At 46.4% G+C, this 14,483-nt stretch overlaps 5 protein-coding genes across 8 annotated transcripts; 2 read left to right on the top strand and 3 right to left on the bottom strand.

Annotated features, from left to right (window-relative positions):
- The first annotated feature begins 27 nt into the window (after positions 1-27).
- On the top strand, positions 28-1,725 carry LOC9634345 (tobamovirus multiplication protein 1). Of its 3 annotated transcripts, none has more exons than XM_024671598.1 (11): positions 28-149; positions 204-347; positions 401-491; positions 546-595; positions 650-742; positions 794-865; positions 924-1,111; positions 1,168-1,231; positions 1,285-1,338; positions 1,395-1,472; positions 1,540-1,725. In XM_024671598.1, exons 1-11 carry the CDS (start codon positions 45-47, stop codon positions 1,645-1,647), a joined length of 1,047 nt encoding a protein of 348 aa, XP_024527366.1. In that variant the 5' UTR covers positions 28-44; the 3' UTR covers positions 1,648-1,725. The 3 variants fall into 3 exon arrangements, with proteins under 3 accessions (XP_024527366.1, XP_024527365.1, XP_024527364.1); XM_024671597.1 differs by having other exon boundaries at positions 924-996; positions 1,066-1,111; positions 1,395-1,725; XM_024671596.1 differs by having other exon boundaries at positions 1,395-1,725.
- On the bottom strand, positions 1,671-2,266 carry LOC112345243. Its single transcript, XM_024671600.1, has one exon. The coding sequence runs from the start codon at positions 2,151-2,153 to the stop codon at positions 1,749-1,751; it is 405 nt and encodes a 134-aa protein (XP_024527368.1). The 5' UTR covers positions 2,154-2,266; the 3' UTR covers positions 1,671-1,748.
- Positions 2,267-2,336: 70 nt separating this feature from the next.
- Positions 2,337-4,264, top strand: LOC9652619. Its single transcript, XM_024671595.1, has 2 exons — positions 2,337-3,621; positions 3,676-4,264. Exons 1-2 carry the CDS (start codon positions 2,386-2,388, stop codon positions 4,144-4,146), a joined length of 1,707 nt encoding a protein of 568 aa, XP_024527363.1. The 5' UTR covers positions 2,337-2,385; the 3' UTR covers positions 4,147-4,264.
- A 3,372-nt stretch (positions 4,265-7,636) lies between these two features.
- LOC9634346 (ferredoxin) lies at positions 7,637-8,573 on the bottom strand. The gene has a single exon (XM_024671599.1). The coding sequence runs from the start codon at positions 8,399-8,401 to the stop codon at positions 7,913-7,915; it is 489 nt and encodes a 162-aa protein (XP_024527367.1). The 5' UTR covers positions 8,402-8,573; the 3' UTR covers positions 7,637-7,912.
- LOC9634347 (protein translocase subunit SECA2, chloroplastic) lies at positions 8,440-13,735 on the bottom strand. 2 transcript variants are annotated; one of them, XM_024671592.1, is made up of 32 exons: positions 13,227-13,735; positions 13,051-13,176; positions 12,929-12,998; positions 12,809-12,873; positions 12,667-12,751; positions 12,576-12,611; positions 12,422-12,513; positions 12,300-12,365; positions 12,184-12,248; positions 12,046-12,133; positions 11,925-11,990; positions 11,747-11,862; positions 11,604-11,694; positions 11,464-11,547; positions 11,320-11,412; positions 11,175-11,270; positions 11,038-11,123; positions 10,911-10,989; positions 10,746-10,859; positions 10,600-10,695; positions 10,480-10,543; positions 10,136-10,428; positions 10,028-10,083; positions 9,864-9,972; positions 9,730-9,810; positions 9,579-9,658; positions 9,475-9,529; positions 9,336-9,420; positions 9,126-9,285; positions 8,951-9,074; positions 8,828-8,902; positions 8,440-8,736 (listed from the first exon to the last, which is right to left on the bottom strand). In XM_024671592.1, the coding sequence occupies exons 1-32, from the start codon at positions 13,416-13,418 to the stop codon at positions 8,602-8,604; spliced, it is 3,123 nt and encodes a 1,040-aa protein (XP_024527360.1). In that variant the 5' UTR covers positions 13,419-13,735; the 3' UTR covers positions 8,440-8,601. The 2 variants fall into 2 exon arrangements, with proteins under 2 accessions (XP_024527360.1, XP_024527361.1); XM_024671593.1 differs by lacking the exons at positions 13,051-13,176; positions 13,227-13,735 and having other exon boundaries at positions 12,667-12,744; positions 12,929-12,972.
- Between the last annotated feature and the right edge of the window lie 748 nt (positions 13,736-14,483).

The raw sequence follows: 14,483 nt of genomic DNA on the forward strand, positions 1-14,483 counted from the left end.
GAAGAAGATTCTATGAAGACGAAAAAGATATCCATGGGATCTTTATGCATGGCCGCTCTCCACGTGGCATAAATTTCTTTGCAAAATATTCCCAGGGCTATGAGGCGGCACTGCGATCGATCGGTGCGCTCCTCCTCTTCGCGCTCTCGGTGAGTCTCTTGCTCGATCGAGGAAACGTGATCTTAGTGGCTACATTTTTCCAGCTGAAATCCCCTCGAGGCGCGCGAGAAATGCTATCGCTGCCGCCATCGCTGATTTCTAGCTGGTGGCACGACGCGGCGCAATCCAAGACATGGATCTTTACTGCGCTTGGCGGTGCCTACACCGCGATCTCGCTCTGGGCTCTCGTAAGAAATCTCCAAAAGAAATCTCCCTTCTTGTTTTACTCTGCCTTCTTTAGGTGCAATTGATTCGAATCGAGCGGAGGGTCCCGGAGTATGGATGGACGATCCAGAAGCTCTTCCATTTGCTCAACTTCGTCGTGAATGGAGGTGCGTAGCTTGCTCGCTGGCTATCGACTGTTTCATTCACGTACTTTTCTACAGTTCGAGCCATAGTTTTTTATCTGTGGACTCGGGTTTCATCACTTCCACTGGTATGTTCCAAGTTACACCTGACAATGTGTTCTTCATTCTTTGTTTTTTCGTAGGTGGTGCAATCCATCCTTGTCGATCTCCCTGGACTCCTGTTCTTCACAACGTACACGCTCTTGATCTTGTTTTGGGCCGATATATATCACCAGGTGAGCGAGGACTGAACAAACGAAGAATTCATTGGGTTTTTGTGTACAAAGGCTAGAAGTATCACCGCGGAACACTTCCGCACGGTGTTTGTCGCGATCAATGTCTGCGTCTACGTCATTCAGGTGAAGCACTTTGTACTTTCTTATGCTTCGTTTCACGTAGTGCTCTACTGACTTCCAGCTTATTCTGTGGATTGTTTCGCTCTGGATTCCCAAAGTTGCTGAGAAAGTTTTGTCGACAATCCTATTTTCTGGTACTTATTTCCTTTGTGGCTGCTTTGGAAGCACTGTATACGACAATGTTTTTGTTCTTTCCTTTGCAGCTATCTCACTTGCAGCAGCCATTGGGTTTTTGCTCTATGGTGGACGGTGAGTCTAACTCTTATCGACTAAAACAACGTAATGCTCTACTCTGCCGCTTCCAGCCTGTATTGCATGCTTCGAAGGTTTCCAGTGGAGTCCAAGGGGCGCGAAAAGAAAATCCGTGAGGTCAGCAATGGTTGAAAACCTTGGAAACGCTCGTGATCATCTTTCGTTCCCAGGTTGGAGCTGTGACAGGAATATGTTCCATCTGCTTCGTCATAAGATCTGTTTTTGTGAGTGAATTTTCTACATGTTTTCTAAGCGTCACTCCAAAGCTCCTCTTCAACAGGTTGCGTTCTCGGCTATCAGCAAGAGCAACAGCCTGGATGTCACTGATCATCCCATCCTAAACGCAATTTATTACGGGGTATCTATCTTTTCTTTTCCCTTGCAACTTCTCATTTTTGGTATCTTTTCCTTCTTTGTTTTTTCAGGCTGTAGAAATCTTACCATCGGTTCTTGTTCTTTTCATCCTGCGGAAATTGCCTCCCAAGCGCCCGCAGCCCCTGCTCCACTTCGCACTCGACGCCGGATCGCCATAGCTTCTTCCTTTCGCGACAATTTGTGAGTATAGTTTTTCTAGATTACTTTGTTATATACAAGAGGCGCAGCTGTAGATCTATCGATCTCCTTCCAGATCGAACTAGAAGAGGTCGAAGTGATGGTGACGAAGTAGGCAGTAGACACAGACGAGCTGCTGGGATATATAAACGAACACGGCCATGGAGATGCTCATCAGAAGAACATCGGTCAGGTCCCCTTTCTTCCGGGTGGAGAAGAGGAATTTGCTCAGCTCGGACAGCTTGGTGGCGATCATCGGCTTGAGGTGTTGGAGTGGTGGAGAATTAGGTGCCGGATCTCGCTTCTCAGCGGCAGCGCTGGTTGGGATCTCGTCGCATTTGCTACTTTCCTTACCAATGGAAGATACCTGAGCGGAGATTTGCCTGGGAAGAGCTAGATTCGTTCTGGAGCTCCCGAAAGCTTGGAATCTGTGGAGAGTAATTGAGGAGATCATGGAGGGAAGCTCAGCGCAGACGAGCGAGGCCATTCCAATTCGACTTCTTTCTCGCGAGAAAAAGTGAGAATGGAAAGTAGAGATAGCGTGTCGTGTCACAGTGTAAAGTGATGATATGTAAAGTTTAGGGTTTCAAAGTAAAAGGTCGACGAACCCACGTGGCAATAACGAATATCCTACCGCACAAATTAAAGTTTTTTAGGGTTCTTGCTTGACTATGGAGAAAGCGAAGCTATGGTGGGTGCGATCCAACTGATACGCAGGGATGGGTTCGAGCCAGCATGAGAGGCTCAAGCGGAATCTTTATTCCACTTCGGGTATGCATCTCTTGTCCGCCGAGAGCAGCGATTTGTCGATCCCGATGGAAATGCAGCGGCAAATCCTTCACAGGCCGTGTCCAGCGGCTCTCAACTTCCACTCCACAATCGCTTGGCTGCGCAGGGATTCCATTCCCAGGAGGACCAGCTCCAGTCCAGGTATTCTCCACAATCAGCTCGAATTTGGAGGTCCCCGTCTCCTTCCCTCCACGGATTCGCTACCAGCAACCTTTCTGCCGGTACCGGCGAACGCATTTGCGCCACCGCCAGCGAGCGAAGAAGCGGCTGTCCTCCGGATCCAGGCTCTCTACAGAGGATCCAGGGTTAGAAGGTCGGCCATAGCCAATAAGAAATGTGTGGTGAAAGTACAAGCAACGTACAGGATGTGGAGGGATCGAAGTAGCTACAGAAGGATGCAAAGAGCCGCCGCGAGGATCCAGCAGAGTTTCCGGGCTTGGAGAGAGCGGAGGCTGGAAGCTCTGGAGCAAACGCTGCTGTTGGAAAGGAGATCAGCTCTCGTGATCCAGGCACACGCTCGCGGGCTTCTCGTCCGGCGTTGGAGGAGAGAACTGGAACAGGAGAAACGAGTTCAGGCTACTGCTGCTACTGCGATTCAAGCCTTCTACCGAGGGTGGCAAACAAGGAGAAAAATGGAACAGGAGAAACGAGCTCAGGCTGCTGCTGCTACTGCGATTCAAGCCTTCTACCGCGGTTTGCAAACAAGGAGAAAAATGGAACAGGAGAAACGAGATCAGGCTGCTGCTGCTGCTACTGCGATTCAAGCCTTCTACCGAGGGTGGCAAACAAGGAGAAAATTGGAACAGGAGAAACGAGCTCATGCTGCTGGTGCTACGATTCAAGCGTTCTACAGAGGTTTGCAAACAAGGAGGCGCTACCTTTTGGTGAAGAGCAGCGCAGCGAGGGTCCAGGCAGCGTACAGGACGTGGAGATTGTCTCTAAAAAGAGAAATGGCTGCCACCGTTATTCAAAGGTTCGTAAGGAGACGCAAAGAAGCTGCTCGGGCGAAAGTTGCCATCTCTCAGCCGGAGCCCATGGTGGCGGCTACAGAAGATTGGAACACTGTCAGAGTGGAGCACTTGGATCAGTGCCTGGACACTTGCCTTGCGGTGCTAAATCCTCCTCTTCCGCTAGAGCGGCGGCCAAGCTCGTCTCCAGACCACACGGTATCTCTCAATTCTCATTCTCTTCCAGAGCTCACTGGATCGATCACACGACAGCACAATGGCCCTGGCTACAAGCAGAGCCTCAACGAGAAGAGACTCCAGCAAGTCGCCAGAGTTTTTCTACTGCAGCACCACATTGCTCTTCAGCAACAACGCGCAAAGAACGCACCACCATTCCCTCCAAACCGGAGCCATCTACAGAACTCTCAAAACCACTACAGGAACTCCCACGTAAACACAAACGCCAGCAACACAACCACAATCTCGAAGAACAGGATCGGAGATGGAGACGTGGTTTTGGATGTACACTACCTCCTCGAGGAAGTACGTAAGCTCGGTGCCTCCTCCGGCTCGGTGGTGTACATGCAAAACGACGACTCCACCTTGTTCGGCTCTGCTAGCCATGAAATCATCGACTTCAAACGAATGAACGCTTTGCTGGTGGTGTTCGTCGCTGTGGTTGTCTACACAAGGAGCATCTGCCAGGAAGTTTTTGTCTGGGCAAAGCAGTCTACAAAGAAGTAGACCACAAAGCTCTCACCTGGAACAAGCTCGACAGTAACACACAAACTTTAGGATCCAGAGACTGGAAATCTAAACACTACAAGTTACAAACATCAATACAAATCTCTACTTGGGACAAGTGAGATGCCTCTTTCTAAACTAGGCGTGTGACCACCAAGAGAACCTACAACATGAGAGATCCTCGGTGTTCTTACCACGAAGAGAACCATCTAGCGCTGAACACTTCATTTCCTCGTTAAAATCCCATGCCATGTTGTGCATTGACTAACTCATACCTTACGTTGCATTTTGATCGTGACTCCGGTCATGACTTCAATGAAGATTGTAACCGTGGCTTCAGGAGCAGCATCCGCATCCTCATGTGCTGCGAAGGCTTCCCCATTGCGTAGAACTTGTCAGAATGGAGAAGCTTGGCAACACTGATTCACGTACGACTCAATAGAACTCTCCTGATGTGAGATGAAACCTTATCATCAACTAAACAGGCATGGCTGTTAACGATTTCTGCTCTGAATCTGCTAGAGAGATGTAACACACTGAAGAACATTGCCTCTCACTGTGAAAAGAAGAAGAAATAAAAGAAGCTACTATATGTGAATTCACTTGTACATTTGCAAAGGTGTAATGAGGGGCTGGGAATACAGGCAGCTGAGAAATCTGCAGAGCTATTGCTGATGCTGCTGCTGCCAATTTCAACTGCGCCGCACAGTGGCCCAGTTGCAGCCTCGCTTCAGTTTCAACCATATGATTCGCTCATGATTCGTCAGATCTGCCTGAGACAACACCCCATCCCTGGAGCTTCAGAATCGAGATTTGGAGAAGGGTATATAGTCTGCTAATCGGTTTTTACTTTGGAGCCCGAGGCTGATTAGAAACGTCGTAATAAGTAGAGAAATCTAGGAATCCAAGGGTGAGATGTGCTCCTGAAACAACGAGATTTAATAGCATATCAATTGGCTGCCACTTTGAATCTTCTTGTTGCAGCATCTGGGCTTAAAATCAAACCACACGCCACAGGTTGATTCTTATTTACTTAATACCGTCACATTGAAACAACCACATATCAATAGCCATGGCTTTACCATGGCAGTCCCTTAATCTCCTGCTTGTCCTCATCATCAAGCTGGACGTAGACCTTTCCAGTGTTCTTCACAACCAGAACGTATTCATCATTCTGCTCGAGGATTTCTCCCTTGACATCAACTGGTTCCTCCTCATCGTCCTGGTACTTCTCGAGTTGGCCTGTGGGTGACAGTTGGAGGTAGAAAGTACCTTTCTTGTCATTTGATCCTTTCGGCTGGACCTGAACTGTGCCGCCGTCATTGGTGATCACCATGTAATGCTGTGCGTTCTGACTGCTAATGGATAGATTTGAATACATCTTGTAGTTCTCATGCAGCTTCGACCTCGCGGTGAGCAATATCTCACCAATGTCTTTGTGTGAACCTTCCATTATGACACAGATACAAGCGCTATTGGATACACGCAGCTAGAAACTTTCACAACTACACTGGCAAGCTTGAGTTTGGGGGCTGATATATATACTCTAGCTCATAGAATATTCTAGCATGGCGTGAACATGCCAAGTTGCTCTAGTGGACTGGAAACACTTCATAATATTGAAATCATGGAATCGAATCACAGATAACACGGGCATTAAAGTAATCAGTGCTGACTTTAGTTTAGATCATAATAACAAAAAAAAAGTATCCATTGCATGCATTCATGCAGGCTTCTTGATGAAGGCACCACAATCGTATAGATAAAATGACATGAATGACTAACTCAACGTTGAGCCGGCAGGCCCAGGAGGCACGAGCCATCCCGAGCATATTCCTGTTTCTCAAATTAAGTTTGCAAAAATAAGAAATCGCTAGCACGGAATTAATTTCAACACAAGTTTGCATCCATTTCTATTTCTTCGATGGTGGCAGCAGCACAGCAATTGCTCTGGTTTCTGTTTGTTCTTTGCTCAAGTCCTGGGTCTTTGGGTTGAATTTGGATCCGTAGAAAAAATCCTTGAAAGCAGCGATTAACTGAGCTGGAAATTCTCTTTCAAGAATCCAGATGAAGTGTTTTTGTTTGATTGAAGATGCTGATTATGCTCTTTCTCAAGCATCTGCAACTCAGGTGTATGTTAGGACCACTATCCTACTTAAACCCGGGAATACTGGTGTTTGCAAAAACGCAATATTGAAATCGATCTTGTACATTTAAGCTTGACAACCGACTAGAAGGTTAGCGATGGTCCACAATTCTCTCTCTGACAACTCCCAATAATTCGTTCAAAGATTTGAACACATGTAAGGAGCTGCTCATCACGAAGTTTCTAGTTTTGGATGCATGACATATTGCTACTTTCGTCGATTTTCTTGTCTTGATTACTTGATTAAGTAAGATTGATCCCTTAACAAGGAACTCCGAACTTTCACTTCCCTTCAGATGAATGATGACGGTGGAGGTGGTGCTGATTCTGTTGCTCGTACATGCCCGCCATGGAGATCGGCGGACCACCATAGTACTGATTCTTCGCCTGGAATTGGAAGCTCTCGGACAGGTCCCTTGACCAGCAATTGGGAAGATGATCAGTGACAGGAAAGCTCTTTTTGTTTTCATTATGAACTATTTAAACATGCAACACAAGTGAAAAGAGCTAGGATCGTGAGCCCTCACCTTTCTCGAGCAGAACCACAATGTTCTTGCTTGGATAGTCAGTTTCATCCACCTCCAAATCGTCTCCTGGCTTCAGAGGACGGTATCTGTCTTTTGTCAAGTAAGAAGCCCTCGCAATCTGGTACAATTTCTCTTTGTTGGACACCTGCTTGTAGCGGCGAACATCGTCGAGATCCTCGATGTTCTTACAACTGAAGAGGACCGTATACCCATAGTTATGGCCCATCAGCCGCCTTCCTTCAGTCGTCGCGAGCACTTCATGCCCTCCTTTGCTGAAATCCACGTAGTTGATTGGCTGATCAACATAGCATGACAATGAGCATCAAAAAGAAAGAAAACAAACAAGAGACAAGATCTTCAGATTGCAATCTCTGCAGAACTTCTCTATCACGTCGCCAAAATGTTCGCGGTTGCGACTACACCTTTATACCCCGATAAAGGTATAAAATATACCTTTGAGTTTTATATTGTTAAAAAAAACTTAAGTAGAAGCCATCCCAGCATTTAGAGAAATGTAGTAAATGAGGATATGCCATGTCTAATCGGGCGCTGCGTGACTCAAAACATCTATCATAAGAATGGATGGAGGAAGTACGTACCTGTACATGCAAAATGATGACTCCACCTTACACAACGCTTTGCTGGTGCCACGAAGTTTTCGCAGTCTATCAAAAGGTCTCACCTGGACGAAGATCGACAGTAACGCACAACCCTTGACGCCGAGAATGAGCTAGTGGCAAGGACCCAAGAGACATTGGGAGTCCAAGCACCACACGGAATCTACAAGCTCCATACACGACACGAGGGAGAAGCCTTCTAACTTATTCAATAAAGAATATATATTGATACTCTCAGCTAGACCATGTCAATGGCTGCTGGACATTGACACCCGGCGAGTGAGAGAGAAACCAAAAAAGAGAGAGCCTTCTCCTCATCTCATCTCACCACAACCCACATGAAACCAAGGAAGAGAAGCAAGAGAAACAGGAGTAGAACCAAAGCAAGAGAAAACTCTCCAAAAGAACCAGGCACAAAATGCGAAGAGGGAAGAAGAAGAGGAAGAATTCTTAGAGACTATGGCTGACCTCGCGCCTCATCCTGCGAGCTCGTCCTCCTTGTGCGTCTCGATCACCACATCGCTGGTTGGGTACGCCACGCAAGTGAGAACGTAGCCCCCGGCCTTCTGATCGTCGTCCAGGAACGATCCATCCGACTGGTCCACAGTGCCGGAGACGATCTTGCCTACGCAGCTGCAGCATGCGCCGGCGCGGCACGAGTAGGGCACGTCGATCCCAGCCTCCTCCGCGGCATCCAGGACGTAAGTGTCATCCGGGACCTCTAGAACCTCCTCGCCCTTGGGGGTCTTCAATGTGACCTTGTAAGTCGCCATGGCCACTATCCGGGAGGTGGAGAGCGCGGATTTCAGGCCAAACCTGTGGAAGGCGCCGCTGCCGCTGCCGCTGCCGATGCTCACGGCCTTGCAGAATCCATTGCTGGAGCTCCTGGTGGATCTGATTGCTGGCGCTGCCGTCACCGCCACCGCCGCCGCGCAAGGAATTGCCGCTGCCGCTACCGCCGCCATGGGATCGCGAGCGAGAGGATCGATCGACGAGGGCGGCGGAGCGCTTGGAATATATTGGCGAAACCACTGGGGTTTTTCCACACCCACGCTCTGTCACCCTACAAAATGGAGGTGATTGGCCCACATGCGTCCCCACAAATGCGAGCCAACGGGAGAATGCCACGTGCAGAGTGGCGGCCGCGTCAGACGCTGACGTGGCGCTAGTCGGCCCACGGCTTGAGTAGCGATTCCACCGTCATTCGTCTCGCAGCGCTGAGCATCTTGATGAAGAATCGCGCGCCGTCGAGTTTATACTCGTCCAGAGGATTCATGTGGCCAAAGCCTGTGATTTGGACCTGTGAGAGACATGGAAAGCTCGTGAGAAAAACGAAAAGCTCTCCCTCAAGCGAAATCAAAATCGTGAGAAAAAAGAGTTTACAGACTTACGGCGGATGAAAGCCTGCTCATGTTGGCGAGATGCATTCTCCAGAAGTAGTCCAGAGCACTGATCGCCACAGATCTCTGTGGAAAACGCTAAGCTGGTTTGATCGCTTACGCTAGATAGCTTACCTCGACTTGGTTGGCGTCCTCCCGGAATTCCTGGATGCTTTCGAGCTTTCTCTGGTACTCGGCGATGAGTATATCACCAACGTATCTCCGGAAAGAATCTAGTTCCTGGCAGTGTCTCCCGCTCCTGAAAGTAAAGATGGTGCTTAAGATGATGGGAAAATGTGTATCAACTCACGGCAAAAAGTCATCTCGTTTCCATCGGCTCAAGGACGCTGCTTTCATGGGGCTGTCACCCGTATCCAAGCCCGTTGGAGGCAAGCCTGGGAGTTCTTTCATGAGCCGGGAGGTGGACAGGGCCGACACGATCATTTCTTTCGATACATTAGAGAGCAGATCTGAACAAGACTTTGGGTTTGAGAGCGAAAGATACGGTCGTTTAACGTACGTGAACCGCGAGGGAATGCGAAGGTGACAGAAGCGAAGTCGTCAAACTCGTCCAGAAAGCCTTCGAGGTTCCAGTTTCTCGGTGGCTGGAAAGTGTGGTTGCTACAGTCTCTCACCAGAAAACTGAAAATGTTATTTACCTTTGTGGGATCGACGTGGTTTAGCACCATCTCGTCAGCAACACCCTGGATATATCTACACGACATGTCATATAGGCATTAAGATTAGCTCAGAATTTTCTTACTGGTAGAACAGTTGTTGGCACGAGTCAAACGTCCCCATAACAAAGGCCTCTCGGAGCTTGAAAACGTGACTCCTGTGCACCTGATGTTCCACCCGAAAGGGCGGCGGTCAGCAAACTCATACAGCCATAGTTGTTACCAAACGATCTTTACCTCCAAAACCGCGTCATATTCTACCATGTGTCTCCTGACTCCCGAGAAATACTTCTCAACGCTTGTTTGAATAGACAAAACCTTGAAAGCGTAATTAGGAATTGGCGTGCTTTCGCGCACTGAAAAAGTCATACCTGATGTCTTGTTATGCCGGAGCCAACATCCACATCTTCAACGCCTACTGCTTTCATCAGCTTATACGCTAGTTCACCACCATACTTTTGTAGCATATCATCCTCAAAGCTAGAAAAACAAAACAGCCGTAAGTCTTTGAGAATCGAGATATGATTCTTTGTACCTTATCATGAATCTAGTAGAGCCTGGATCCCCTTGCCTTCCGGCTCTGCCCCGCAACTAGAAAAAAGAATAAAATGATGACGGAACGTCGAAACATAAAACGTCTTACTTGATTGTCTATCCGACGCGACTCATGCAAAGCTGTACCGATGACATGAAGGCCACCCAATCGTTTCACCTCGTTTCCTTCTAGCAAACAGTAAGCTCGGCAGTCTCGTAGAACAGAAAGACAAGCCAAAGCTATACTGGGGCCAAGTGAGAGTGTCTCTGCACCACTTCCGCTCGCAAGATCGATTAGCCGATCTTCGTCCTCGAAACGAGCATTATTGAATACGTAGAGTAGCTTGTCCTTCGCCTCACGATAACTAAAGACTTCACCGCCACTTCCACACACAACTTTTGCTGAAACAAAAAGCACTTACGTCATTGAAAGGCCAGATCGAGAAGAGTTACCTGCAGCGCAAGCTCTGAATATTCTGCTAAAAGAAACACCACTAAGCTTTATAGTCGATAACCCCTGATCAAGTAATATAAAGAACTTCTTAGTGGAGGTGCAAGGTGAGATGACCAAACCTTTTGCGAAAGTGGAGCTCCATCTGTTTCAACATCCGGAGAATCAGAAGCCATAAAAGGGAGTATTCTCCGCTGAAGGATCTCTTTGGCAAGCATCTAAAAGACAAATGATGCTGGAGTAAATTGCCAATATGCGACTCAAATACCTCAGGATTTCCACCGAGTATAATGTCCGTTCCACGCCCCGCCATGTTTGTGGCGATTGTTATTGCGCTTTTCCTCCCAGCTTGAGCAACTATCTCGGCTTCTCTAGCCGCGTACTGTAAAACAATAAGTGAGTTCAATGCGCAGCAACCGCACAAAACACAAACCTTTGCACGAGCGTTTAGAACATTGTGGGGAATATTGTGTTCATGTAGTAATGCTGAAAGAAGTTCCGATTCTTCTACGCTGCAGCAAACAAGTTATGCAATGTAGAAAACGAAATGTGAATTTCACCTCGTCGTTCCTACTAGAACAGGACGACCCTGAGCATGCATTATTTCGATTTCTTCCCGTACTCTTCTCCATTTCCCACGAGCAGTCTTACAACACAAGCCATGTCATGATAAAACCGTCATATGAAATTTACACACCGGGAAAATATGTAAAGGCAAGTCCACGCGTATGTTGGGTAGATTTGTAGGTACTTCAACAACAGGCATGTTGAAGAGTTTCAGAAATTCCTTTTCCTGCGGAATAGTTCAGAAAAACGAAGCCAATATCAGCAACATATAAAACCTCGGTCTTGGCAGTGCCCGTCATCCCTGAAACCTTGGAGTAAAGCTTGAAGTACGATTGATATGTCATATGAGCAGACATAACAGTTTCCGGCTGTCAAGAAGTAGAAGATCAGGGGGAAATGGACATACATTAGGATCGTACATTTATTTTCACGCCTTCTTTTGCCTCGACAGCTTGATGAATTCCATCAGACCAGCGTCTATTAGTAGCCACGCGACCAGTAAACTGCAATCGAAAGGTAAGAATGAAGGAATTTGTTTTGCTCTTTTGACGAAGCTAACCTCGTCGACAATCTGCACTTTCCCGTCCCTAACGATGTAATCTACATCACGAAAGTAACACTCTTTGGCCTTCAAAGCCGTCACGACAAACCTGGAACGCATAGTAAAGTTGTGTTAGATACAACCGTTAATTCACTACAGACCGTGCCCAGGGATCCTTTCCATCCCAGAGATTTTCAATGCCGAGAGCAAGTTCAGCCATAGCGACACCCTCCTCAGTAAGTTCCACAGTTTTCTGCTTTTGCTGAACGGTATAATGCTGCAAACATGAGGGAAAAAAGAATTGAAACAAAAACGCAATTGTCGAGGAAAAAAACTTACCCGATCCACGATAAGAAAATCGGCAACTTCAGCTGCAACAGGATACCGGGAAGCATTTTTGGAAGACTGTCATAAACATTCCTCCACGTGTATTCAATGGAGATACTTTTCAAGCGAGTACCTCTGAGCTGAGTAAAAAAGGATTTCTTCCCTCGTCAATCAGCACCGAGTCTATCTCATCCACAACAGCAAAGTGCAAAGGACGCGGCCTAGGGAATGACATCATTGGCATGCTGAAAATTTTCGCAATAACACGCACCAGCGCATAACCATTTCTTCCTTTGTCGAACAGGTGTGATCCCGCAAGTAGTCAAAAATGAATTCCTAAAAAACCAGACCTCTAGAGTTTTGAAATAAATCCATAGCCCAACTTACCGAATTATTGCCGTAGGTAATATCACATGCATAGGCTGCTTTTCTTTCCTCCGGCTCAAGCGAGCTCTATAGTAAAAACTAATCTCAACAAAGAAAAGACAATTCAGGTAAACCAGAATTACCTTCACAAGGCCAACAGAAAGCCCCAAGAACTTGTAAATTTGGCCCATCCATTCCGCGTCTCGTTGAGCTAGATAATCGTTCACAGTTATCACTAGGACGCAAAAAGCTGAAGTGAGTCCCAACATTATAATCGCTAAGAATTTGAAGTCATACCATGGACGCCCTCGCCTGTTAGAGCATTGAGATAGGCTGCATCAAGGCAAGGAACAAGTTAACAGAAACAGCTCTTCGAACAGGAAAGAACCTGCTAGAGTGGAGACCAAAGTTTTCCCTTCTCCAGTCTTCATTTCCGCAATACTTCCATCGTGGAGAACTGCGCCACCTACAATCTAGCCAACATGAACCCTTGGAATCCAAAACCCACCACCAAAGACTTAAGTTTCTACCTGGACGTCAAAATGCCGCATATTGAGCTGCCTTCGCCCAGCTTCACGTACAACAGCAAATGCCTCTACACTGAAAGCTATCAGTCCTCCACAATGAAATGGAAGACGGAAATATCTCACCAGATTGAATGTCATTCAAGCTCTCCCCAGCTGCGAGTCGCCGTCGAAAGTAGTCCGTCTTTGCTCTTAGCTGCAGGAAAAAGAAAAATTCTTGAGAAAGAGAAGTGAAAGGATCGCCACACCTGTTTGTCCGATAACGCTTTCATCTCGGGTTCCAGCTTGTTGACATCCGCGACAAGATTGTAATAGTCGCCAACAATCCAGTGATTCAAGCTAAGCTTCTCTTGAAGAAATCTTCCCACTTTCTCCTGGAAATTCTCTAATTCATCACTACTTCGCTATCCATAGATTCCCTTACCTGGATTCTGGCAGCACTGCTCGTAAATTTCTCCGCATTCTTGGATTTCTCGTCGATGACGAGAGCGCCGGCATTCACGCAGCGCATCCTTGGAAAGAACACTTGAGCTCTTGCCCGAGGCGCCGGCAGCTGGGACGAGCAGCGGTCGGGAAGATTCCGGATTGCGTAGCAGTGCTCCGCATTGATCATCATTGGCGCTCAGGGCACTGCGAAGAACCCTAAAAATTTATTGTCAGATACATTTTTATATTTCTCGGTCCAAAGCTCTGATCACTGCTGGCTCAAGAAGAAAATCGGCACAGGCTAGTGAATTTGCCAAGAGCCCCGCTTGAGAGTCGACAATCCAGCTCAAACTTTGGGTAAAATGTATCATCATCCAAGCCTAGCTTCTTGGAGAAAAAAAGGTTTTTCTTGCAAGGCAAGAGAAATTTTGCATCTTCATTCTGAGAAAACAAGAACAAGAAAGAAGAAAGACACATCTCTGGCTTGATTTCTCTCTTTCTTGTCAGTGATGGGCGTCGCCGTGGTGCTCCTTGGGGCCGCGGATCTTGTCCCACACGAACTCGCCGACGCAGAAGGCGGCAAAGGCGACGGCGGCGGTGCCCAATCCTGGCACCATGTGTTTGGCGGTCACCTGGAGCTTGGGATCGCGGCGCCACCAATCGATCCGCCGGAAGAACTCGCCAGTGTGCCCCAAATACTCCTCGCCCATGGCTCCTGAGAAGTAAGCCTAAGCCCTAAGACGTCGTTTTATTAACTTTGAAGTGAGATAGATAGATAGATAGATATATTGGGAAACTTTAGTATGCACTATGATTATTTTGCTCTATAGAGAAAAAAACCCCACAAGCTTGAAAATCAAAATTTCATAATTATTAAATTGCAATTTCTATTTTATAGATCTTAAAATAAAATGTTGAAAGAAAATTCTTAATTAATATAATATACATTTTACATTTTTGCACCCATATCAATATTATGACATACTTACTTATATTAAAAATGAATTTTTATATTTATAAATATATATTAAATATTAAATATTAACTAAATTATTTTTCAATATACTAAATATGTTGAAGGGACTTGTAATAAATATTTATATATATATAAAATTCTTTAAAAAAATTTCACTATGTAATATTTTATAAAATTTAATATACTCACTGAAAAGAAAGTTTACTTTCAAAACAATAAAATTTAAATTGTAAATAAAACACTTATATTACACATTTTACAATAAAAATATGGTTGATT

The sequence above is a fragment of the Selaginella moellendorffii genome, unplaced genomic scaffold (genome assembly GCF_000143415.4).
Source record: "Selaginella moellendorffii unplaced genomic scaffold, v1.0 SELMOscaffold_7, whole genome shotgun sequence".
Classification (NCBI taxonomy): Eukaryota; Viridiplantae; Streptophyta; class Lycopodiopsida; order Selaginellales; family Selaginellaceae; genus Selaginella; species Selaginella moellendorffii.